Here is a 26,185-nt window from a genome sequence, read left to right as displayed (position 1 = left end):
ACACACGTCTGATGTCAGAGGTATTGAGGGAAAAAGAAAACAGGGGCTTTTTCTTTAACAAAATGACAGCTATAAGTATGAACATGCAGCAGACAAAATGGTTTCACACGTTTTAAAATCAACAAATACCCATGAAACCAGGAAGGCACTAGTACCATTACCATTTTACTGATGTAAAAGAAAAAAAAATCCGGCAATATAACAGTTATTAAATCATGGGCATTAAGGTTGACTTCAAAGTCCATGCATTTGCTACTGTGCCAGCATTTTCCCAATGCATTCTGTGAACTCCATTTGTGGAAATGTCACAGTGGGTGTAAGAAGAGGCATGGGTAAAGCTGAGTCTGCAGAACTCTGGGCCCATCAACCAACACTGCTTTCTTTCACCTGTTTTATCTCTTGAGATTCTACAGGAAAAAAAAATACTGTTTTTTTTTTTGTTGTTGGTTTTGTTTTGTTTTTTTACTGTTTTAAAAGGAGTCCTGTTGCTAAATAAGTTTGAAAACCACTGTGGTAGGCCAGGATCTAATAACGCTGCGGATTCACCTTGTCCTCAGCTCAATGTGCACTTGACTGGTGCTCATCATAGCAATTATATTAAGTAAATATCTATCTCTAACTCTACCACCCATCTTTAGGCTTTGATGCTAAAAAGAAAGTAACCCTAAGCATTGGAAAATGCAAAGAGTTTATTATTCATATTATGAAATTCTGATGAAAATATTCAGGCTGTAAGAATTTCAGTCACTATTGATCACCACAACACAAGTGAAAATAGAAAATAACTGATTTTTTTTTATTAAAGGTTTTATTTATTTATTTGACAGAGAGAGATCACAAGTAGGCAGACAGGCAGGCAGAGAGGCAGGCAGAGAGAGAGAGGAGGAAGTAGGCTCCCTGCTGAGCTGAGAGCCCAATGCGGGGCTTGATCCCAGGACCCTGGAATCATGACCTGAGACAAAGGCAGAGGCTTTAACCCACTGAGCCACCCAGGCACCCCAATAACTGATTTTTTAAAGCAAACATACCTGAAATTAAACATTCAAATTAGTATTACCCCCTTTGGGTTATTTGCAAAATTGTCTAGCTGTGCTAATATAGACATGTGGCTCTTTAAATTAAAATCTATTCAAATTAAATAAAATGTAAAAATTTAGCTCCTTGGTTGTGCTAGGCATATTTCAAATGTTCAACAATAAAATTCTGTATAGCCTAATAAACATAACTAAGCTATCTTAGTCAAAATACTCATACCTTGTAGTTTTGACTGTAATGTTCTTATCTCTTCGGTTTGGTTTTGGTTGATCAAACGAAGATTCTGATTTTCTAATTCCAGCTGAAAGGACATAATGGTATCCTTTTATACAGGAATAATATTTCTAAAATGTACTAGCAAATTATAATATTTTAAAATGTTAATACCTAATTACATGTAAGCAAAATACAAAAAGAATGATGACCAAATATCAGACGAATTTATCATCATAATTATCAACCTAGGTAATTAGGGCTCTGATATTTATTTTTTCCAGAATGGAGAGTTCAAATATTTTCACCCCAGGGAATTTTCATGCCTTTCCCATTGTAAAATTGTTTTAAATCAAACTTCATTAAATTTCAGCATTTAATCTGCCATATAAACCCATGTGTACTTCTCAAGATACTAAACACATTAATTTGTGATATATACATATGTTCTATAATTATTTAAAATTAGCTAATTAGAACTAAAATCAACTACCTAGAATGAGGCTACTTCTACTGTTTACTAGGAGTCTATCAATATTTTTAATTTCAGAAATACATTGGACATAAGAGTGAAAGCTGCCGATCTCACGTTTGCCAAAAGACAGCAGCACCACCAACTGATCAGAATTTTGTTTCATTCCAAATGATCAGATACTCTGATGACTTATCTATTCAAATTAAGTAAAAGATAAAGAAAAGGCAAAATATAGGAATAAATACCTCATTTAATTTAAGTGTTACCCATTCTTTGATCTTAGCTGCTTTCTCTTCTATAATTTTAGCTTCTTGTATCCTTATTTGTTTCTGAAATAACATTAGCAGTGCATTTAGTTCAAACATAGGCTCACTGGTCTAGAAACATTACATCATAAATATAAAGGACCAATCCACTTAAAACCCATTTCCAAGTTAATACATCTACCTTCAAATCATCAAATAGAGTAAAAAAACGAGAACCATCGTCCAGTAGACATAATAATAAACCATAAAGCATATGAAAATATTACTAGTTTGAACAACTGTTAAATTCTCTTTCTCAGAAAGATCTTACACTGAAATCCAAGCACTGAATTTATCAAAAAAATAAATGATTTCTGGAAATGATCTAGGGTTTATAACTGTAGGAGAGGGGTCAACCAGGTTAGGGGGAAGAGAATCAGAATCTCTTCTGGAGCATGGTTTGTTTTCCCCTCAATTACAAGTTTTTATTTCCCATATATTTTATTTTATTTTTACATGCAAGTTTTTAAAGATTCAGCAAAAATGAAATAAACTCTAGCTCACATTTACCAACCTTAAAACCTGGTTATGTTCACAAAACTAGGAGAATGTGACTGTCATATAAATCACAGTGGGTGGAGGCTGGGGGTGGTGAAAAGTTGGAAACCATTGACCTAAAGAAATACAAATTCCCAGAGTAATGGGAAAAAAATTCTGAAGATAAAAAACAATTTAGCAGATTTATTAATTTCATAGTAGTCATCCTTAAGTGATGCTAAATGATGATTTAAGCAAATGACCTTAATGCAATTTTTTCCCTAAATAAATAAAAATAAATAAATAAATATTCCTAAGAAAATTTTAAAATAAACTAAAAACTATACTTGATCTCAGTAAAGTGGTTTAAAGACAGTGTATACATTTTTAACAGAAGGATCCACATCAAACGTACTTTTAAAATACAATGTTCCATAAGTATATCCAACACCCTAAAAATCTAAAGCAAAGATCTATCTCAAAGATTTTACAGAGAGAAATGCCTGCTGACAACCAAAAGTATTGAAGCTGAAAACTACATCATACTCTGAAAAGTCTGAAAGTTAAGGAGCACAGTTGCATCCAAAAAGTGTTAGATATGGCTTTGGAATCACCCAGACTTAAAGAGAATACCATTTTATTTGTACCTTTTACCAGTAAATGTGATTAGACTCCAGGAGCTGACGAAATAAGTGAGATTTCTGATCCAAATTTAGAAGTGTGGGCTCTCTCTTTAACTTTTGTGATTATGTATAAATAAATGCATGCATTTAAACTGTGATGATCCAATTCTTCCTAACCTGTTCTTCAAGCTGCAGTTCCAAGTTTTGAATGATGTCATCTTTTTCTTGTATTAGGGTCTCCAGATCTTGACACTTTTTATACAGCCTTGTTTCTGATTCACTGGTTTGAATATTAGCTGCTTTTAATTTCTCTTCCATAACTTGTACCTGAATTCAGAGGTTAGAAAATTAATATTATGCATGTAATTAATTTATCACAGTATTAAACTTAGCATTTTACTTTAACCTTAAATAGATTCCTCAAAGGTATCATCATAAAAACAAAATATTGTATAGCATGTTTTAATAATTTAATAATTATAAAGTCGGAAGACTAATGTATTTAACAATTATAAGGTCTGGAGACTATTTTGCTAAGTGGTGTTTACCTTTGAGGTACATAAGGGCACAGAAGAGATTGTCAGAATTTTGCTATCATGTAAGTAATGCACATGTTTACTAGAACAATGATAATATATGAAATATTCCATGTTAGTATAGAATCAGAAAGTTTGCAGCCCTCATTTTTTCATATTTTAAAGGAAGCAGGAATATAAAGTAAAGAAGTGAGTAGTGAGAAAAGATCAGGTTGGATGACCAGGTGTAACAGCACATTTTGGGAAAAAAAAAAAAATTGAACTTGGGTGAAAAACAAACACACACAATGGAAAGGAAAAGGAAAACAAAAAAGCTTTAAAGCCCCAAATGATGGAATACAAAAAATAAAAAACTATGAGAATCAAGATGTAGGTAAGGGAGTATGTTCAGTGAGGGTTTATTGATTCATTCATTTAACAAACAGTGAATAGTTGCCAAGTGCCAGGCCCTGGGAAGACATCAGTGAATAAAATGGACCCAAAATCTCTGTCTGCATAGAAATTACATTCTAGTGGGTAAGAGAGATCACAAATATAAGAAAGATGTAAAAATCATACAGTACGCCATACAAGGAGGTAAAGGCAGTAGGAAAACATAGAGCAAGATAAAAGATACTGGTGTGTGATCTGGGGGGTGTGTGACGCTATAATTTTAATACCTAAGATACACTGGCTCTGCTTGAATCTTTTGCAACACACATTTGGGCATATGAAGAAATGTGTGAGATGTTAATGACAGTAAGAAAGAAAGTACTGGGCACTGTATATTAAGACTTCTATTCCATATACTCCAAACAGGCAAGAACGTAATTTTTGTAATGTTTTAGATTGTAGGGGGCAAAGAAGAAAAATACGCAAAAGCATTTGAGAAATTATTGAAAATTACAATGAAACATCTTAAACTGTTAAAAACACCTCTGAAAAATCATGATGAATCGACTTAGAGTTCAAAAATACTTGACTAATGAGGGTTTCTGGAAGGAGGGTGTTAAGGTTAGTTTGGTTCTGTTTTTTTAACCGTGAATACAAGGTGTCATCTGTAGGTTCACCAGAGAAATGTAAACTCAACTCAGATGCCAAAGTGTCCTACTTAAATACCACGCAGATGTCTGAAAACTATAAAAACAAGAGTAGATTTTAAAAGTTGGAGAAAAATCCTGCATTCCACTACCCAAGTGATAATTTTAAGTTATCTTAAGGTAAGGTTTATATTTTTTAACATAATATAGCGTGTTTTCTGCAGGAATGGCAGACCAAGAAGTCAAGGACAAAGAAATGCTACCATGAAAAACAGTCAGAGGAGGACAGAAAGCTGAACAATAAATACCAAGGATCATTCTTAAGATGGTTCAACCAGTTCCACACAGGACATTCTATAGTTGTGGAAGCAGAGAAAGAAGGGCAGAGACCAAGTTCAAAATGCTAGTTCTTCGGGGACAGAGTAATAGACGACAGACCTGTAGGGGAGCAGAATGTGCCAGCCCCAAATATGCCACTTTGGCATATTGATTATTCTGAATTCAAGTTACCTAAGAAACAGCTGGTGTAAGAACACTCCGACCCTCTTTTGTCCCCCTGAAAACTAGAAATAAATCCTCCTCCTGTACCAGGAGGGAAGAAGGCATCCTTATCATCAGAGACAGGGAATTTAGGGCTGAAAAGGCTGTGTAAACAAACCTTGTTATTTCTTCACTAATTTACTACCCTAAGACCAAGCCCCTTTGTCTTGTCAATTCTTCACAAATGTACTGGTTTTTTTTTTGTCTAAATGGTATAAAATTTGCCTGCTGTGGTCACTTCTTTGAGTCCCTTATTTTTATGGAGCTCCCGTGTGTACGAAATTAAACTTGTTTTTCTCCTATTAATCTAGCTTATGCCAATTTAATTATTAGACAAGCCAAAGAACTTAGAAGGGAAGAAATATTTCTGCCCTGCAAACCTCAAAAAAAAAAAAAACTGAATAAGAATATAAATAAATATTACCAGATCTACATCTATAGTCTCCTTTTATTAAGTCAGAGCAAGTCACCCTACAAACACTGGACTACCACATAAAATTGTCCTATTATTGCTGGGAAAGGTCTACAGTTCTAGAAAACTATGATTTGGGAGTACTCCGGTTTTTGTTTGTTTGTTTTTTTTTTTTTTTAAGATTTTATGTATTTATTTGAGAGAGAGTAAGACAGAGAGCATAGGGAGAGGAAGGCAAAGGGAGAGAGAGAGACAGACTCTGTGCCCAGCAGGGAGCCTGACAGTGAGCTTGATCATGACCCAAGCCAAAGGCAGACACTTAACTGACTGACCCAGCCTGGTGCCCCTGATTTGGGAGTACTCTTATCTCCTGAAAAATGTGTTCCATTTAAAAGGTGTTCTCCTTTTATGACTGGGAGCTACAGTCAGAGCTCCTTGGATGCATTTTTGCTATGTATGACTGTTTAATTTGACCATTACTTTCAGCTAAACAAAAACCTTCCCAGGCAAGGAAAATACAGGCAAGAACAGCAAAATCTCTTAGGGAGAGAGCTCACAAAATAGTTACAGGCAATCTACTTGCCAAGTACTCCTGTTAGGATCCACCAGCCTTCCTTTGTAATTCACATGAATAATACATCTACAGAAAAGATAAGGGCCTACAGAAACACCAAGCAGCCTTTAAAAATATCTCACTTCAAGTACACATAAAACAGCCCAGTTCTTTCTCCAGGTCTTATATGGTCTGAACCATATAAGAATTTCAACTACTCAGAGACTGACCAATAACAAACACCTATGAATTCAAACTGCTCATTAAAGAAACTTGCAATTACCTATATATGGATCTTCTCTGGGGAAGAATGCTTTGCACTTGTAGGCTACCTTTCTCCTTTTCTTCTAGGAGAGCCTCTGGTTGCACCCATGTATCTCAGCCATTTTCCCAAAACCTTTATTGCTTCTGAGCTCCCTAAGCTATTCTGTAGTAAAGGATTAACTCAGCAGACTTGGGGGTGCTGGAACCCTGCACATTCCAAAAAAAAAAAAAAAAAGAACTGGCATTTGCCTAGCTCCTGGGGAAAAAAAATAACTTCTGTGCCCTTGTAATATCCTGCCTGTTAAGACTCTATACACTTGAGAAATTGGGCCACACCAGATAGTTTATGCCAATAGCATAATTTATGGTGAATGCCTCTTCTTTTCCCTATTCACCTTGGGTCCTGGGCCACTGTGCAAGGTTGGAAACTGAATAGCTAAGGTCAGTCACACATGCATTCCATGCCTACAAGACTGACACTACCAGCCTCAGCCCCTGCCAATAAAATTCTGGACACCAAGGCTCAGGTGAATTTCCCTAGTCAGCAATACTTTGTATGTTGTCACATATCATTGATGGGAGAATTAAGTGCATCCCTGTGTAACTCCAGTGAGAGAGGATACTGGAAGCTCACATCTGGTTTCTCCTGGACTCTGCTCTATGTGCATTTTTCCTTTGCTGATTTTAATCTGTAAGCTTTCACTGTAATAAACCATAACCGTGAGTATAACAGCTTTTCTGAGTTCTGTGAGTTCTGGGGAATCATCAAACCTTGAGGAAAGTCTTGGGGACTGACACAATTCCCAGTGCTGTTTCCCATTTTCCTGCCCATACTCTTCCCATTTCTAACCCCATCCCTTCCTACCCCACTACAGGTAATTAAGATGTGACTATATTTTCAGTGGTGGGGTGGTTTGAAAGTTTCTTTTTCCCTATATATGTTGCAATGGCATGACAAAAATACCTGATCATTCCAAAATAGAATGAAGAAAGGAATTATAAGGGTATTTTGAATTCCAGACCATTTACCAGTTACTTAAAATGTACTGCAAATTAAGTAATTATCTTTCACATCATAAACACAATTATTTTGCAAATAGTGCTCCAGAATTTATGCAGTAAGACTGGAACAATTCTTACTGGAGGTGAAAAGGAATAGCACTGGATAAAGTACGTTTCCATGTAATGAAGTAAATCATTACAAGGTCCTGGATAATAGCATGACTGAGTAGTTGTCACTTATTAAGAACCACAAGTGATTTGGAATCTAAGAACCAACTTCACAGGGAGGCAGATTAGTCCACATATAGAATGGTCAGAGAGAACTTTAAAATCCTACCAAGTCTGCACCCAACACAGGCAAGGGATTGAGAACAGGACAGAATGAAAACACAAATTTCTATAGGGGAAATTACTGTACTCCCTTTTGGTTAGCATAAATTAAAGATTTTATTTATTTATTTGTCAGAGAGAGAGAGAGCGAGAGAGCCTGCACACAACCAGGGGGAGTGGCCCTCAGAGGGAGAAGCAGGCTCCCGGCTGAGCAAGAAGCCTGATGCAGGACTCAATCCCAGGACCCTGGGACCATGACCTGAGCTGAAGGCAGCTGCTTAACTGACTAAGCTATCCAGGTGGCCCTGGTTAGCATAAATCAGTGTAATAGATTGTAATATACACCTAATCAGATAGAGAATGAATCCTATGTATTGGTATCTCCCACATGTGCAATCTGTAGTTTTTCTATCTCACAGGAATACTCATAAGTAATTTGGTATTGATGTGCACATACTGTTTTCCAAACTCTGAACAAACTCAACAACAATAAAAATGTACTACAGCATAATGATCGCCAAGATTTCTCTGCAAAAATGTACAATTTCTTCTCTACGGCCAACTTATTTAATGGTTATACAGGTAAGATAATGCCACTCATTAAAAACAAGGGGAAAAATGAAGAAAGCTCAAGTACAAAGTTGAGTCAGTTTGCGCTGACTACTGCTTTTAGTGGTGAAATGTTCCTTTTTGGTTAATATAAATACAGTTTAAGTATTAGGATATGACTCAAAGACAAAGGACAAGCTGAATTTAAGCAACATAAACAGCAGATAGGGCACAGTCCCATGGACACTGCTAAAGATAGGAAAGGATGTGGTTACTCTATGTTAATAACATTTACTTAGTCATGTGAAGGCCACAAGAAGGTAATATAATTGGTACATGAGAATTCATTTGCTCTCTTTGTATTTCCTATAAACTTTCAGAATCAGGATACCTGGGTGGCTCAGAGGGTTAAAGCCTCTGCCTTCGGCTCAGGTTGTGGTCCCAGGGTCCTGGGATTGAGCCCCGCATGGGACTCTCTGCTCAGTGGGGAGCCTGCTTCCCCCTCTCTCTGCCTGCCTCTCTGCCTACTTGTGATCCCTGTCTGTCAAATAAATAAATAAAATCTTTAAAAAACAAAAATAAAAAAAAAACTTTCAGAATCATTATGTATGTAATACTGCGAATAATATGTAATATGTATATAATGTATAATATGTATGATGTATAATAATATAACATATAATAAAATGTACCATTACATAAGGAAAAAAATCCCTTGTGAAGCATAACAAAACAGGGAAATTTGCTATTCTCACTGACTCTTTATGGGAGGAGGGGTTTGATTTAAGGCCATTTAGCCAATCATGGTGACTTTTTGCTTTAAAATGTAGCACACAGGGTGCCTGGGTGACTCGGTTGTTAAGCATATGTCTTGGGCTCAGGTCATGATCCCAAGGTCATGGGATCGAGCCCCACACTTGGCTCCCTGTTCAGCAGGAAGCGTGCTTCTCTCTCTCCTACTTCCCTGCTTGTGTTGCCTCTCTCTGTTTCTCTCTGCCAACTGAGATAAATAAAATCTTTAAAATAAATAAAATGTAGCACACAGAATTAAATAACTTTACACCTGATATCCTCAAAGGATAACCTCAAATAAGAAATTCTTCCTGTTAGCTTATCAAGATCAGTGGTTGGGTCCTAATAGCTACAAACAGCCATGGCTTGTTTCCCTTGAATTGGGAACAGGGATTCTTTTTTTGCTCTTAAGATCTAGTGAATCACAAAAGAAAACCCTGAAAATCACAAATAAGAAAGACATATTAATTTACTTTTCAGAGCTAACCATACGCTGCACATATAAATTAAGAATTTTAATTTAAGGCATGCCTGGGTGGCTCAGCTAGTTAAACGTGGGCCTTCAGCTCAGGTCATGATCCCAGAGTCCTGGGACCGAGTCCCATGTCTGGCTCCCTGCTCAGTAGGAAACCTGCCACTCCTCCAGCTCATGGGTTCTCTGCTTCTGTGTGTGTCTCTGACATAAATAAATAATTAATAAAAATTTGATTTTAATTTAACTTAAGAAAAGGCAAAACAAAATCATCCTTCGTTTCTTTCTTTTTTTCCCTATACTAAGAGGTGTTAAAGGGAAAAAAGAAAGGGAAGGTAAAAATAGGGAAGAAGAGAGAGAGATAGATAACCATGGGTATAGAGGTAAAGAGAGATGTCACCAAGGAAAGGCCAAAGTCAGAAAGGGAAAGATAAAGAGAGAGATAAGAAGGACAAACTGCTGAATGTGTGCTACTAGGTGTGGGACTAATCAGGGACATGCATACAGAGCCCACAATAGACAAAGACAAGGACAAAGACATTTAGTATACAATGGCGAAAAGGGACATAAACATGGGAGTCCTTCATAGACTATAAGTGACCTTTTATGAGTTTACTGTTAATTATTGGATTTTTAGGGCTACAAATAGAAATAAAACTATTTGGTATTATTAGCTAAAGAATATTTAAAAAATCAAGCACAGCGGGGTGCCTGGGTGGCTCAGTGGGTTAAAGCCTCTGCCTTCAGGTCAGGTCATGATCCCAGAGTCCCGGGATCGAGCCCCGCACCAGGCTCTCTGCTCAGTGGGGAGCCTGGTTCCCCCTCTCTCTGTCTCTGCCTGCCTCTCTGCCTGCTTGTGATATCTCTCTCTCTCTCTCTCTCTCTCTCTGTCAAATAAATAAATAAATAAATAATCTAAAAAAAAAATCAAGCACAGCATACATCTTTACCATTACTATTCAAACTTCTACCAATACCTAAATTTGAGGTTTTAAAGAATTGCTGGTGTGATGATACTATAGTTCTGATTTTTAAATCCTGTTTTCAGATTAGTTGCTGAAATACCCATGGGTGAAATGATATGATGTCTAGAAGTTGTTTCAAAATAACCTGGTATGGGGGTGGAGAAGAATAAAGTGAATGGAGGTATTGATTAGCCTTGAGTAGACTAATTGTTAAAGCTGGTGATGAGGGTTCATGATACTATTTTCTCTACTCTTGCACTGGTTGAAATTTGGTATAATAAAATTTTAGGAATTTCTTTTAAGTATAATTAAGAAATTCAGAGATTAGGTTAGATTTGGTTTGTTTGGAAATTTATCAAGCCACTAAATCAATCTACTGAATCTGCTGTATAAGATCAAATCTTTTAGGTGAAAACAAGATTTGGTAGTACTCAAACTGAAGAGAAGAAACATTACAAATTTAGAGCAAGAATAAGAAATATAATATACATTTCTTAGAAAAAATTATAATTTTGAAAAACCTGACTTGCCTGAATCTGACAAAGATCTTTTCATAAAATGTGAAGCTATGGACTGAGGATCATTAGACAAACTTTAAGGCCTGCGGGCTCATCCAAAGCACTCATTTTAATGTTGGCAAGGCCCAGATTGAGTTAAGTGACATATCAAAGCTTTGACTCTTCCCCCACATGCCTATTAATACGAAGTATGCGTTTTTGTATGTAGTTTTCCTGATATAACTCTAAGCATTATTCTGTATTAGTATGCCTTTTGTAATAATTATTTTTAATGGTTGCTTAATATTTCATGGAATAAATATAGTACACTTATGCATTCTCTTATAATATGGCATTCATATTATTTCTAAATCTTTATTTCTATGAAAGACACTGCTACTCTTCGCAGATGACACAATACTTTATGTGGAAAACCCAAAAGACTCCACCTCCAAATTACCAGAACTCATACAGCAATTCAGTAATGTGGCAGGATACAAAATCGATGCACAGAAATCAGTTGCTTTCTTATACACTAACAATGTAACTGTAGAAAGAGAAATTAGAGAATTGATTCCATTTACAATAGCATCAGTACCTTGAAATAAACCTAAACAAAGAGGTAAAAGATCTATACTCTGAAAACTACAGAACACTCATGAAAGAAATTGAAGAAGACACAAAAAGATGGGAAAACATTCCATGCTCGTGTATTGGATGAATAAACACTGTTAAAATGTCTATGCTTCCCATAGCAATCTATACTTTCAACACCATCCCGATCAAAATACCAATAGCATTTTTCGAAGTGCTGGAACAAACAATCATAAATGTGTATGGACCAGAAAATACCCGAATCACCAAGGAAATGTTGGGGGAAGAAAAAAACACAAAAAAAAAACAAAACCCAAAGCTGGGGGCATCACGTTGCCTGATTTCAAGGTATATTACAAAGCTGTGATCACCAAGACAGTATGGTACTGGCACAAAAACAGACACATAGACCAATGGAACAGAATAGAGAGCCCAGATATGGACCCTCAACTCTACAGTCAAACAATCGTCAACAAAGCAGAAAAAAATATCCAATGGAAAAAAGACTGTCTCTTCAATAAAGGGTGCTGGGGAAATTGGACAGCTATATACAGAAGAATGAAACCCGACCATTCTGTTACACCATACACAAAGATAAACTCAAAATGGAAGAAAGACCTCAGTGTGAAATAGGAATCCACCAAAATCCTAGAGTAGAACATAGGCAGTAACTTCTTCGACATCAGCCACAGCAACTGCTTTCAAAAAACGTCTCCAAAGTCAAGAGAAACAAAAGCAAAAATGAATTTTGGGACTTCATCAAGATAAAAATCTTCTGCACAGCAAAGGAAACAGCCAACAAAACAAAGAGGCAACCCACGGAATGGGAGAAGATATTTGCAAATGACTCTACAAAGGGCTGATATCCAAGAACTATAAAGAACTTCTCAAACCCAACTTCCCAAAAACAAATAATCAAGTCAGAAAATGGGCAGAAGACATGAACAGACACTTGTCAAAAGAAGACATACAAATGGCTAACAGACACATGAAAAAATGTTCATCATCATTAGCTACCAGGGAAATTTAAATCAAACCCACACTGAGATACCATCTCACATCAGTTAGAATGGCAAAAATTGACAAGGCAAGAAACAACAAGTGTTGAAGAGATTGGGGAGAAAGGGGAACCCTCTTACACTGTTGGTGGGAATGAAAGTTGGTACAGCCACTTTGGAAAACAATGGGAACTTCCTCAAAAAATTAAAAATAGAGCTACCCTATGACCCAGTGACTGCAGTACTGGGTATTTACCCCAAAGATACAAATGTAGTGAAAAGAAGGGCATATGCACCCCAACGTTCCTGGCAGCAATGTCCCCAATAGCCAAAATGTAGAAAGAGCCGAGATGCCCTTCAACAGATGAATAGATAAAGAAGATATGGCCCATATATATAATGGAATATTACTCTGCCATCAGAAAGGATGAATACCCAACTTTTGCATCAACATGGATGGGACTGGAGGAGATTATGCTGAGTGAAATAAGTCAAACAGAGAAAGTCAATTATCATACGGTTTCACTTATTGTTGGAACATAAGGAATAGCATGGAGGACATTAGGAGAAGGAAGGGAAAAATGAAGTGGGGGAAATCCAAGGGAGAGACGAATCATGAGAGACTATGGACTCTGAGAAACAAACTGAGGGTTTTAGAGGGCAGGGAGGGTGGGGGAATGAGTTAACCTGGTGATGGGTATTAAGGAGGGCATGTATTACATGGAGCACTCAGTGTTATACGCAAACAATGAATCATGGAACACTACATCGAAAACTAATGATGTACTGTATGGTGACTAACATAACAATAATTTTAAAAAGACAATGTTATGAACATATTTATATTTACAACATCATTATGGTTAGGATTTCCATAAAAATCATATCTGATTTTTTCAGAAGATAAACCTTCCAATGGAAGCATTTTCATATTTTGGAAATCTGTTAAGGAGCAAAATAAAGTTAGATTCTCCACTTTCCCTATGGATCCAGGTCACAGAGCAGTCAGAGTAATAGGATGTAGAGAAGGGTTGAAGACTATTTTGAGGATTGTTTTGGGCAAAACAAGGTTTATATTGGTAGAGAGAGAAAAAAAAATTCTTTAAGATTTTATTTATTTATTTGAGAGAAAGCACACATAAGTAGGGTGATGGGTAGAGGGAAAGGGAGAAGCAGACTCCTGGCCAAATGTGGAGCCCCTCCTGAGGCTCGATCCCAGGACCCCGAGATCATGACCTGAGCCGAAGTCAGACCCTTAATTGACTGAGCCACCCAAGCAGCTAAGAAAAAAAAAATTTAACTAGAATTATACTCTACCTGTTGAAAAGCTTTTTCTGCTTGACGTTCAGCATCAATAACTTGTCTCTCAAGCTGCTGCATCTGTAAAGTGAGGAAAAACAGAGAAAATACAAAAGTTCATATTTCACTTAGGAAAATGACTTAAAAATCTTGCAATGCCATCAAATTCTTTAAGGATATTTAAAGTAGTTTAAAGACTATGAATTACATACAATCTGTTACATTAAAGGCTCTTTCAGTGCATATTTAAAAACTGATCAAATAACATACCAAAGGTTTCATACCTTTAGTGCAATATAATACATACTACATGAGTACTTATAGAATTTTCTTCATTGAACTATAAACTACTGGTCAACACATATTAAGAACTGTAATTTAAATCTAAGAAAAGGGTAAGACCTCAAATGTCATATTTGATTAATTGATCAAAAAGTCACAATGATACCAGAAAGTGGTGTATTCTCATAAGCTCCATAGTTGGTATATTTAAATCAAAACTCTGGGTAGTTTTAATTCTTATTATACATTGTAGTAGAGTACAGAAGAGACTCTTAACACATACGTGCATGTCCACAAACATGTTGGGAACAAAGAATCAAAAAATATCTCGCTTTTTTTTTTAAGTTCTGTAGAGAATAAAAAGTTTGGAGATCTAAAGTAAAATACTAAAATGATGATTATAAGTAAAATTAAGAAAAGCCTTAAAAAGGACCCGATGTAAATTAACATAAGAGATGTGTGCCAGGTACTGAATACACAATTGTGATATAAACCCCAATTTTAAATTCCTTTTTCTGAGTGTTGAAATGTGTGCGTGTGTGTGTTTTTTTTCTTTTACCTGTGTGTGTGTGTGTGTGTGTGTGTGTGTGATTTTTGTTTTGTTTCGTTTTACCTGTGTGCGTGCTTGTGTGTGTGTGTGTGCGCGCATGTGTGTGTTTTACCAGTATGGTGCTTGGGAGCATTTACTCTGTTTTAATAACTATGTGGCCAATTACCATTCAACAGAGGTAACAACCATGATCACCATCACGTTTGCCCGCCAAACAGAAAAGATTTATTAAACATTTCAGGAGTGCAGTGCATGAAGGTTAGTAACAGTAGCCATGTTGACTGCATCAGCCTTGGAGAATCCAAATGAGCATTACTGGGCTCTGCTGAAAGAGACTCGGACCAAACACTGTGACAAAGAGCCCTACAGTACTAAAAATGATTGTTTAATAATTTTTTAAAATGACATGTGGTTACAGATGAGGACAACTTACAATTATGTCTGTGAAAAGCATGGCGACAACTGGAACTGGTTCTTTCTTGTACGTCCCACTACATTTGCTGTTGTTGACAAAAAAGTACCTGTTGTCTACTAGGGCTTTATCACAACTTTTCCATCTGGGCTGCACTATAAATGGCGACCTTCCATACCCGACTGTGGAAGGAGAAATTGTCAAGTGCAGAGTTTGAAAGACAACCTTCTCGGCAAGTCTGAGAAGTGTGCAGATCAAAGTGTGATTTGGAAGTTATCTGAAGACATTCAGCTGGCACTCAGCCTCAAATAAGCTGGAGTTCTTGCAGAAAATGCAGAGGATTGTGAAGGAAGAGTTGTATTTAATACAAAACCATTTGCACATCTTATTCAAGGGACAATGTGTAATAATCCTCAGCAAGTAGTAGAAGGCTGCTGTTCAGGTATGGCTATTACTCTTAATGGACCAACTCCCAGAAAGATGATAGTAATAAAGCATGGTGTGCACTGGCTCAGGGCATTCATTATTTCAACAGTACACTGGTTTTCTTACCTCCAAATGGTTCAGAAAATGACTGAAGGCTGAGGGATAATAGAATTGTGCCGTGTAAAAGCACTTGAAATGTGGATCCACTTGAAGAGTGAATTGAGATATGTAAGTGTAAAATACACTCTTAACTCAATAATACATATATTATTTGAAAACCTAATATGAAAAATATAAATTATCTCAGTAATTTTTTATATTGCCTCACATTGAAATATTCTCAATATGTTGTAATAAATATAAAATTGTTTTTCATTTTATCAGTTTGCATAATAGAAAATTTTAAAGTACATATGTGTCTCATATTATATCTCTATTGGATAACAGAAGTGTGAAATATTCCATTGTCACCATATATGGCAATTTAACTGCCTGTCCACACAGCAGCATTTTTTAAGACCACTTATTGAAGGCATCTAGCTTCTAGAAGAGGTTTCAAATATTTGGGTAAATAAATAAATATTTCCTAAGTGTATTTTCTGGACCTCATATCATCTTTAATTTTTGTGAAAATATTTCAAATGTTTAATAAGCCAGGACTGTTGTCTAAAATATTTTATTGAGTTACTGTATAGGTTATGGCACTTTGTAGAAGCCATTGGGACAAGCACTGTCTCCTGTGTAGGATATTCTTTAAACCAAAAAGCCAACTGGCAGGCACATGCCAACACTGTATTCTTCCTCTACTGGCAATATGCTGATAATTATCACCTCTACAATGTAACTACTTATGTTATTAGGGGAAATTTTGCTTGTGGAGCCTTAACCTCACTTTTGAATATTGTTGAGGTTGCCAGGAAAATCCACAAACAAGTGGCTGATCTGTAAAATTCTGCTGGTGGAAAAAAAAAAAGAGTACTGATACACCTATTCCAGGGGCCAAAATCCAGAACTTTGACAACACCAAATGCTGACAAGGACATGGAGAAACAGGAACTTTCATTCATTGCTCATGGGAACGCAAAATGGTACAGCAACTTTGGAAGACAGTTTGGCAGTTTCTTATAAAACTAAACATACTCTTACCATATGATCTAGCAGTCACGCTCTTGGATATTTATACAAAGGAGCTGAAAATTTATGTCAACACAAAACTTTGCATGCAGATGTTCACATTAGCTGTATTCATAACTGCCAAAACTTGGAAGCAATCAAGATGTCCTTCAGTAGGTGAATGGATAAATAAACCATAGTACATCCAGACAATGACCTATTATTTGGCACTAAAAGGAAATGGGCCATGAAGCCATAAAAAGACATGGAGGAAACTTAAACGCATATTATTAAGTGAAAGAAGCCAGTTTGAAAAGACTGCATATTGTATGATTCCTGCTGAGGTGGGGGATAAACAAGGCATAGAAGTTTTTCAGAGCAGTGAAAATACTCTGTATGATACCATAATGATGGATACATGTCACTATACCTTTGTCCAAATCCATGGAATGTACACCAAGAGTGAAACTATGGACTTTGGGCTTTTATAATGTGTCAATGTAGGTTCATCAATTGTAACAAATTTACCACTCTGGTGGGGGAATGTTGGTAATGAGGGAGGTTATGCATGTGTAGGAGCTGGGAATATATGAGACATTTCTGTACCACCCTACTTTTTTGTGAACCCTAAACTACTCTAAAAAATAAAGTCTTAGGGATACCTGGGTGGCTCAATTGGTTAAGCTGCTGCCTTCAGCTCAGGTCATGATCTCAGGGTCCTGGGATCGAGTCCTGCATCGGGCTCCTTGCTCAGCGGGGAGCCTGCTTCTCTCTCTGACTCTGCCTGCTTGTGCTCTCTCTCTCTCTCTTTCTGAGAAATAAATAAATAAATAAATAAATTCTTTAAAAAATAAAGTCTTAAAAAAGACTGAATAGTTTCTTAAGAGGATTGCTATGGTCTGCAGGTTTGTGCCCCTCTCCTCCAAATGTGGAATCTTTACACCCAATGTGATGGTGATTAAGTCCTGAGGGTGGGACTCTCATGAATGGGATTAGTGCTTTTATTTATTTTTTTAAAGATTTTTATTTATTTATTGGACACAGAGAGAGATCACAAGTAGGCAGAGAGAGAGGGGAAGCAGGCTCCCCGCCGAGCAGAGAGCCCGATGCGGGACTCGATCCCAGGACCCTGAGACCATGACAGAGTCAAGGCAGAGGCTTAACTCATTGAGCCACCCAGGTGCCCTGGATTAGTGCTTTTATAATAGAGATCCCACCGAGCTCCCTAGCCTCTTCTGCCAAGTGAAAATACAAGAAGTCTAAGACCCAGAACCTGACCTTGTTGGCCCCCTAATCTCAGACTTCCAGCCAACAGAATTGTGAGAACTAAATTTCTATTGTTCATAAGCTACGTGGTTTGTCACATTTTGTTACAGCAGCACAAATGGACCAAGACAGAAATTGGCACTGAGAGTGGAGTGCTGCTGTAACAAATACCTAAAAATGTGGAAGTGACTTTGGAATTAATTGGTAGAAGCTTAAAGAATTTTGGGGTCTGTAATAGAAAAAACCTATATTCCCATGAACAGACCATATAAAGCAATTCTGGTGAGAACCCAGAAGGCAAATGGGAAAGAAAGCTACAGAGAAAGCCCCAGTCTTCTTAGAGAGCACCTAAGTGGTTGTGAGCAGAGTGTTAGTGGAAATGTGATGGATGGTAAAGGACATTCTGATGAAGTCTCAGATGAAAATGAGGACCATGTTATTGGAAATGAGAGGAAAGGTGATCCTTGTTACAAAGCAGCAAACAGCTTTACTGAATTGGATTCCCCTCTTGGGGTTTTGTGGAAGGCAGAACTTGTGAGTGACGAAACTGGATATTTGGCTGAGGAAATTTCTAAGCCAAGTGTTGAAGGAGCGGCCTAATTCTTCTTGAATGCTTATAGTAAAATGCGAGGAGAGAAATGATTTAAAGATAGATTGTTAATCAAAGAGGAAGTGGAACCTAAAAATCTGGATACTTTTCAGCATGTCCATGTTGGAAGAAGTGTGAAAGCTTGTTCAGGAGAGGACAGGGTGCGGTCAAACCACCTTTTGATTAAGGGGTCAGTATGGGTTTGAGAGCTAGGTATGGGTTTGAGTATGGGTTTGAGAGTTAGGTAGCAACAGAAGAAGAAAAAGTCTGTGTGAACTGAAGAGGAAGGAATGAGGCTAGCTGTTGGACTTGGATTTCACAGGATGGTATCTTAGAGCCATGGCTGTGATATTGGGCTATTCTTCAGGACAAAGAAGAAGGACCCCAGCTCATCAGAGCTGCTCCTCAGTTTCACAGGCCAGGGCGGGGCATTTCTTGAGTTTCTACAGGCTACACAACCTCTACCCAAACCAAAGTGGTGCCGCCCAAAGCCATGGGGGGCCAACTCCTACCCAGGAGAGTCATGGAAGCATGGGGCTACCTCCACCTAGATTTGGAATGTTGAAGCCACCCAGAGCCATGGGCGTACAACCCAAACACAGTGCCACTTCTGGGGCAAGGCCACCAGAGAGCCCCAACCTGGGCAATTCCCAATGAAGCCATGGGAGTGGGGCCACCCCTGGGATCCCAGACTGGTAGAACCATCACAATGCAACTTCAACCCATGAGAGCTGCCCTGCAAAGCCATAAGGCTGCAAATGGCCCTGAGGGTCCAGAAGGTGAGACTCCTTCTCCCCTTATTCCCCTCCCGAGTTAGTCCAGAAGGTAGGACCTCCATCCCAGAGAACTGAACATCTAATTAAAGAAAATTATTCTCAAACCTTAAGACTTAACGTTAGTTGCTTTGTGGGGCTTTGAACTTGCTTAGGAATTGTCACCTTTCTTTTTCTTTTTCTCCTATTTCTTCCTTTTGGAATGAAAATATCTATCCTATGTCTGTCCCACCATTGTATTTTAGAAACTCATAATTGGTTTGACTTCACAGATTCACAGCTGGCAGGGATTTCCTCAGAATGATCCATACCTTGAGTCTCATCCATAACTGATTTAGATGAGACTCCACACTTTATAGACTTTTACAGCTGTTGGGATAGAATGTATTTGTATGAGAGAAAGACATGATATGGGGAGGCCAGGGATGGAATGAATGCTATGGTCTAAGTGTTTGTGTCCCCCTGAAAATTCACATGTTGGAATCCTAACACCCCCTGTGGTGGGGTTAGGAGGAGAGGTATTTGGGAGGTGATGAGGTCATGAGGGGGGGCCCTCATGAATGGGATCAGTGCCCTTACCAAAGAGAGCCCACAGTGCTCCCTAGCCCCTTCCACTGTGTGAAGATACAGTGAGAAGTCTGCAGCTCTGAAGAGAACCCTCACCTGACTTAGCTGACACCCTGATCTTAGATCTCCAACTTCCAGAACTGTGATAAACTTCTGTTGCTTAGAAGTTACACAGTCTATAACATTTAGTTATAGTAGAACAAACTAAGGTAAGGACTATACAAATATCTGGTCAGATTTCTCTTTCTGAAGTTTGGTTTCTAGTGTTAACAGAGCAGAAGCCTTGTGTCTTTGCCTCACTGTTACATACCTACACGCAGGTCTTTATATGCAGTGAATATTCAATATATTATACATTACTGGATGAAATTACACTCTAGAGCATTATGCATATATGAATAGGATAGTATTTTTATTGCTGCCAAATAACGTTTCTTCCACTCCTATGGCATTGACTCTCTTCCTTCTACTATTTTCCCAACTACATTGCAAGTTTCTTGAAGACAGACTTCATGTGTGAGGACCCTTTATATCTTTCTTAACACCTTGCACATACCAGCCATACAGTTCAAATTTTAAAAGCTTGGTAGCAAGCAATAACCTCATTAAAAAAAAAAAAATTAGTTCCATTATGAAAAGCACCACACCTAACACACACACACACACACACATGCACACTATTTCACAACACTTGGGATATAAGGTTATATCTATAAGGTTATAGATGAACGGGCTAAATGTGCTGGAAGAAAACATTATATGTTTATGACTTTGAATACAAGTTAAATAAAGACCTATTCGAAAAGTCATTTTTTTATTTTTTAATTAAAAAAAGTATAGGGCACCTGGGTGGGACAGTTGGTTAAGCATCTGACTCTTGGTTTTGGCTCAGGTCATGATCTTGGGGTTGTGGGACCAAGCCCCCTGTTGGGCTCTGCGCTTAGTGTGGAGTTTGGGATTCTCTCTCCCTTACCCTCTGCCCCTCCACCCCACTGTCTCTTTCTAAAATATGTGTGTGTGTGTGTGTGTGTGTGTGTGTGTGTGTGTGTATAGTAGGCACCATCAGGAATCCCTGAGATTTTTAAAAATGTTTTATTTTATATTTTATTTATTTAAGAGAGAGGGAGGGCACTAGAGAGGGAGAGGGAAAGAACAAGCACAAGAGGGGGGCAGAGGGAGAAGCAAACTCTCTGCTGATCAGGGACCCCAATGTGGGGCTCAATCCCAGGGTCCTGGAATCATGACCCGAGCTGAAGGCAACTAACTGAGCCACCCAGGCACCCCAATAAAAAAATCTTTAAAAAAAAAAAAGTAGCCCTTGAAATATCAATGTAGAGAAAAGTGGAATGAGTACTGACTTTGGAAGCAAGAAGACTGAAATCAGAATCCAGATTCCACTACTTATGAGCAATGTAATGATGGGTAAGTCATTTAACTTCTCAGAGTTTCCATTCCTCATTTGTAAAAGAGATTAACATTTATCTCACAGTATTGATATGAAGATTATACAGGAGCATGTCTATCATTGTATCTAAGACTTAATGGATGTTCAATGGATATTTACACAGCAGTGCATTTCTATCATATACATGCATTACTTTTATGAATTACTTTAAGTTAGCAAGGTTTAGTTTAAAATGAATGGAGTAGATTCAAGAGATCTGGTTTCTAATTCTTACTCTACTATTCAACAGCTTGACACTGCACTTAAAATTTTTTTTTTTTAAGATTTTTATTTATTTGACAGAGAGAGAGATCACAAGTAAGGAGAGAGGCAGACAGAGAGGGGGAAACAGGCTCCCTGCTGAGCAGAGAGCCTGATGTGGGGCTCGATCCCAGAACCCTGAGATCACGACCTGAGCCGAAGGCAGAGGCTTAACCCACTAAACCACCCGGGCGCCCTGCACTTTAAAAATCTTATGTATAAAAATAGGGATAATATAATTGCTCTACCTACCTTATAGGAAATTGTGAGGATAAAAATAAGAAAACATGTCAAAGTGATGGGAAAAAGCTGTTGGTATTTCCTTTATTAAAAATACGTGGTAATGATTACAGTGTTATACTTTTTTTCCCAAAATTTTATTAATTTGACAGGGAGAGAGCACAAGCAGGGGGAGCCACAGAGGGAGAGGGAGAAGCAGGTTCCCCACTGAGCAGGCAGCCTGATGCAGGGCTCAATCCCAGGACACTGGGATCATGACCTCAGTCAAAGGGAGAAACTTAACTGACTAAGCCACCCAGGAGCCCCTGCAGTGTTATAATCTGAATGATAAAAATAAAAGCCACAAATGTCCAAAAACAGAATTGTCTAAATATATAAGTAGATAACCATATAGTCATTAAAATGTACACAGATGGATGAAATAATATGCTTGGAATTTGCTTCAATATAAAGTAAGAAAGGAGAAGTGGATCGGGGTATAGATGAAACAGGATTGGTCCTGAGGCTAATAATCATTAATGCTGGGTAATGTGTATATGGGGATCCATTATAATATTATGCTTACTTTTGTATGTTTGAAAATTTTTCTAACAAAATTTAAATATAGGGGCACCTGGGTGGCTCAGTGGGTTAAGACTCTGCCTTCAGCTCAGGTCATGATCTCAGGGTTCTGGGATCGGCCCGCATCAGGCTCTCTGCTCAGCAGGGAGCCTTCTTCCTCCTCTCTCTCTCTGCCTGCCTCTCTGCCTACTTGTGATCTCTGTCTGTCAAATAAATAAATAAAATCTTTAAAAAAAATTTAAATATAAGTAACATACTGAAAGATAACTGTAAATGATATGTAGTATAAATAATACATGCAAATATATGCTAATTAGGCCACTGGAGACCTTTGTGAGGTCAGCTGTACTGGAGGGAAGCAAGGACATATGCTGGAATGCAAGAGTCTGAGTGAATTAAAGTAACTAGTTAGGCTTAGATAGCCACCAAACAGGGCCACCACCAATTCCTTCCCTCCCTATATACACATGCCACTTTTCCCATTGAGAGGTGAGATCCATTGTTCCTCCTTTTGACTCTGGGATGACTTTGTGACTTGCTGTGACCCACAGAATGCAGTGAAAGGACCACAGTCCCATTTTGGGTATAGATTTCAAAACTATTTTTTCTTTTTATGAAAACACACCTATATTACGAATTAGAAGTCGTTGCAAAGTCATGGCAGACTAAGAAGTTGTTAGGGCTAAATTATTCTTCAAAGTGAAAGATCTCCTTCAGTTACATTAAATATCCTACCCAAAATGTGATTTCAGCAATCCACCCTAATTCAGCCCATCCCCCACCCCACCTCAGGCTTTCTAAGGGTAATTTTGCAGTAATGATGGACAAACTACTAGTTCTCTCTCTAGGACAAGATAGGATAATTGAAGTCTTTCTGGTTGCCTGACTTTTTTCCATTCTATGGCCTCTAATGGATTTATACAACATTTACCATCTCCTAGTATCCATCAAAGCTGAATGATGACCTAAATTACAAGAGCTTAATTCAACGTTTAAACTGAAGGTGCCATTGTTTCTAAAGACTATTCTCTAAAGAAGAGACAGTGCTGGCCATCCTAACAGTTTTGGCATTTGCTGTTTTTGATGCTCAGCTCTCATTGCTACAGGTTTCCCATCCTTTCCCTCACCAACCCCCCCCCACCACAATGTTGCCCTATATAGTTATATATACATTTTTGAATATCGCCAACTCCCTAACGTTTCCTTTCCCTAACCACATTCAGTTTTCAAGTTCTATTATTACAATATAAAGTATGTGTAATGGCCTTTCTTTTCTTTTTAAGATTTTATTTATTTATTTTAGAGAGCGTGAGAGTGTGAGTAAGTGTGAGCAGCGTCAGGAGCAGGGGTGTGGGGGGAGAGGAGGAGAGAAATCCCCAAGCATACTCTGTGCTAAGCATGGAGCCCGATGCAGGGCTCGATCTCACAACCCTGAGATCATGACCTGAACCAAAACCAGGAGTTGGATGCTTAACTGACTGAACCACCCAGGCGCCACTCTGGCCTTTCTTTTAAAAAGGAGTTAAGGATAACCACATAATAGAAATTCAGTCTATAGCTTCCAAAGCATCACAGGGTGGGGAAAAAAGCATGGAACAGGGAAGATAAAGAAAATTTCAACAACAAGATGTGTAGAAACAGAACACATTTATTATGATTTCAGATATATTTAAAGAGATTATCTCACTAGTCAGATAAAGACATAAGTCTTTCTATATTGTATTTAAAAGGGCATACTTAAAAAGTGATGCTAAGGGGCGCCTGGGTGGCTCAGTGGGTTAAGCCTCTGCCTTCCGCTCAGGTCATGATCCCAGGGTCCTGGGATTGAGTCCCGAATCAGGCTCTCTGCTCAGCAGGGAGCTTGCTTCCCCCCACCTCTCTGCCTGCCTCTCTGCCTACTTGTGATCTCTCTCTCTGTCAAATAAATAAGTAAATAAACAATCTTAATTTAAAAAAAAAGTGATGCTAAAAGATTGAAAAGTATTCCAAGTAAGTGCTACCTAAAAGAAATATCAAAATCAGACAAAAGAGAATTTAATGCCAAAAGTTTTATTAGCAAAAGAGTGTTGATAATTATAAATGGGCAATTCATAATTATAAATGGGACATGTAACAATCCTGATCCTGAATGCACCTAACTTCAAACTACATAACCCAGAACATTTGATTCTTTTTGATATATCCTGAAAATTCAAAATAGATTATTTTGTTTGGATGGTGATTTCCATAGAAATATCCTATTATAATACAATGATTTCCTCTCAAAAGGCTATACAAGTCCATTTACTTTATAATTCGATTTAACTTTTCTTTTATGTTTATCCAAGTCACAAATGCACATAAAGTACCAACTAGTACCATAAGATTTGTTAATAAAAATTATTACCCTCTTTTAGCCAATTCTCTCAATATTTTACTTTCATGTTCTAAATAACATGCTTCCTTTTTGTTGACTTTTTTTTTTTTTTTTTTTAGTTTAGTGAATTCCTACTTACTTCCTTTATGGAGAATGAGGATTTAGCTCTTTGATCTCACCATCAACATAAATATACTCTTCCCATATGTTTCTATCTTCCTTTTGGTTAATTCACTATTTGGTATTAGTATTACTGTGACTATGTATGATACTCAGAGATGAACCACATAGTAAACTATGGTTACTTTTTTCTGTGCTACATAACTTTTCCCCCTAGAGTTAAATGTCTTATTCTTTTTTTTATCCAGCTTTCTATGAACTCATCAATAATTCCACTCCACATTGAATCATCTCTCAAGATGTTCATTCATGCCTGATTTTCTACCAATTTCATCTTCTTGAAGCCACTTCCAGAGCTTCTGACCTGTACCCATCTGGACAGACACCCCTTTTGCCAGGACATAGCTGTCTTCTTGGGAAGACCTTTCCACTTTTCCCCACATTGGAGCTCCTGTTTCCTGTATCTTTTGCCTTCCTCTCTTTCATTCCTTCGTCCTTTTAATGGAACACGTCCTTTTGGAGATTCTTCAAGAAGGTTACGTGGGAACTTTCAAGTCTTAAAAATCCATTCTAATTCCTAATTGTTTGCATATAACCTGTTTGGGCTTTTTTTGGTCCCCTCTGAAAGTTTGTAGAATCTTTTCTTTGGTCTGTAGTAAACTTTCATGATGACATGCTTTTGGACGAAACTATTTTTATCTATTGTGTTAGGTATTTGGCAGACCTTCCAATTGAGAATCTTGTGTCCTTCAATTCTGGGAAATTTTCGTGGCTCGTTTCATTGCTTTTGTCCACTCCTACTCCTACTATCCTGGGCTTGGACATGCTGGACTAGTCCCCTAAATTTCTAATCTTTTCTCTCCTGTCTTCCATCCTTTTAACATTTTTCTCTACTTCCCAGGTATTTACCTTAAGTTCATATTCCAACTCTTCTATTAAGTTTACTATTTCTTTTACCATTTAAAAAAAGATTTTATTTATTTATTTGAGAGAGAGAGAGAGAGAGCATATGAGCCGGGGAGGGGGCAGAGGGAGTGGGAGAAGTAGACCTCCACTGAGCAGGCAGCCTGATGTGGGGCTCGATCCCAGGACTCTGGGATCATGGCTCCAGCCAAAGGCAGATACTTAACCAACTGAGTTACTCAGGTGCCCCTCTTCTACCATGTTTTTGATTTTCAAGAGTTGTTACTCATTCTCCGAATATTCCTTGTTTCAGGAAGGTAATATCTTTTCTCTCTTGGAATATTAAATGATAGGATTTTGCTTGTTCTGTTT

At 37.7% G+C, this 26,185-nt stretch overlaps 2 protein-coding genes across 5 annotated transcripts in view; one reads left to right on the top strand and one right to left on the bottom strand.

Annotated features, from left to right (window-relative positions):
* The window catches only part of PLEKHH2 (pleckstrin homology, MyTH4 and FERM domain containing H2), a 110,743-nt gene that overhangs the window by 67,808 nt on the left and 16,750 nt on the right, over positions 1-26,185 (bottom strand). For all 4 annotated transcript variants that reach the window (XR_004385059.1, XM_032877954.1, XM_032877956.1 and 1 more), the window contains exons 3-6: positions 13,969-14,031; positions 3,306-3,455; positions 1,969-2,052; positions 1,255-1,336 (exon numbers count right to left, since the gene is read on the bottom strand). Coding sequence is in view for 3 of the 4 variants with exons in the window: in XM_032877954.1 (XP_032733845.1) it covers positions 1,255-1,336; positions 1,969-2,052; positions 3,306-3,455; positions 13,969-14,031 (379 nt within the window). In the remaining variant the exon portion in view is untranslated. The remainder of the gene's footprint in view (positions 1-1,254; positions 1,337-1,968; positions 2,053-3,305; positions 3,456-13,968; positions 14,032-26,185) is intronic.
* Positions 14,899-15,772, top strand: C1GALT1C1L (C1GALT1 specific chaperone 1 like). The gene is given in 6 exon segments (XM_032877957.1): positions 14,899-14,936; positions 14,938-15,084; positions 15,086-15,295; positions 15,297-15,403; positions 15,406-15,711; positions 15,714-15,772. Coding segments are annotated over 6 exon segments (867 nt in total).

Source organism: Lontra canadensis, unplaced genomic scaffold (assembly GCF_010015895.1).
Source record: "Lontra canadensis isolate GAN:19392208 unplaced genomic scaffold, GSC_riverotter_1.0 scaffold61, whole genome shotgun sequence".
NCBI classification, from domain to species: domain Eukaryota; kingdom Metazoa; phylum Chordata; class Mammalia; order Carnivora; family Mustelidae; genus Lontra; species Lontra canadensis.
This window is presented reverse-complemented; position numbering and strand designations above follow the sequence as displayed.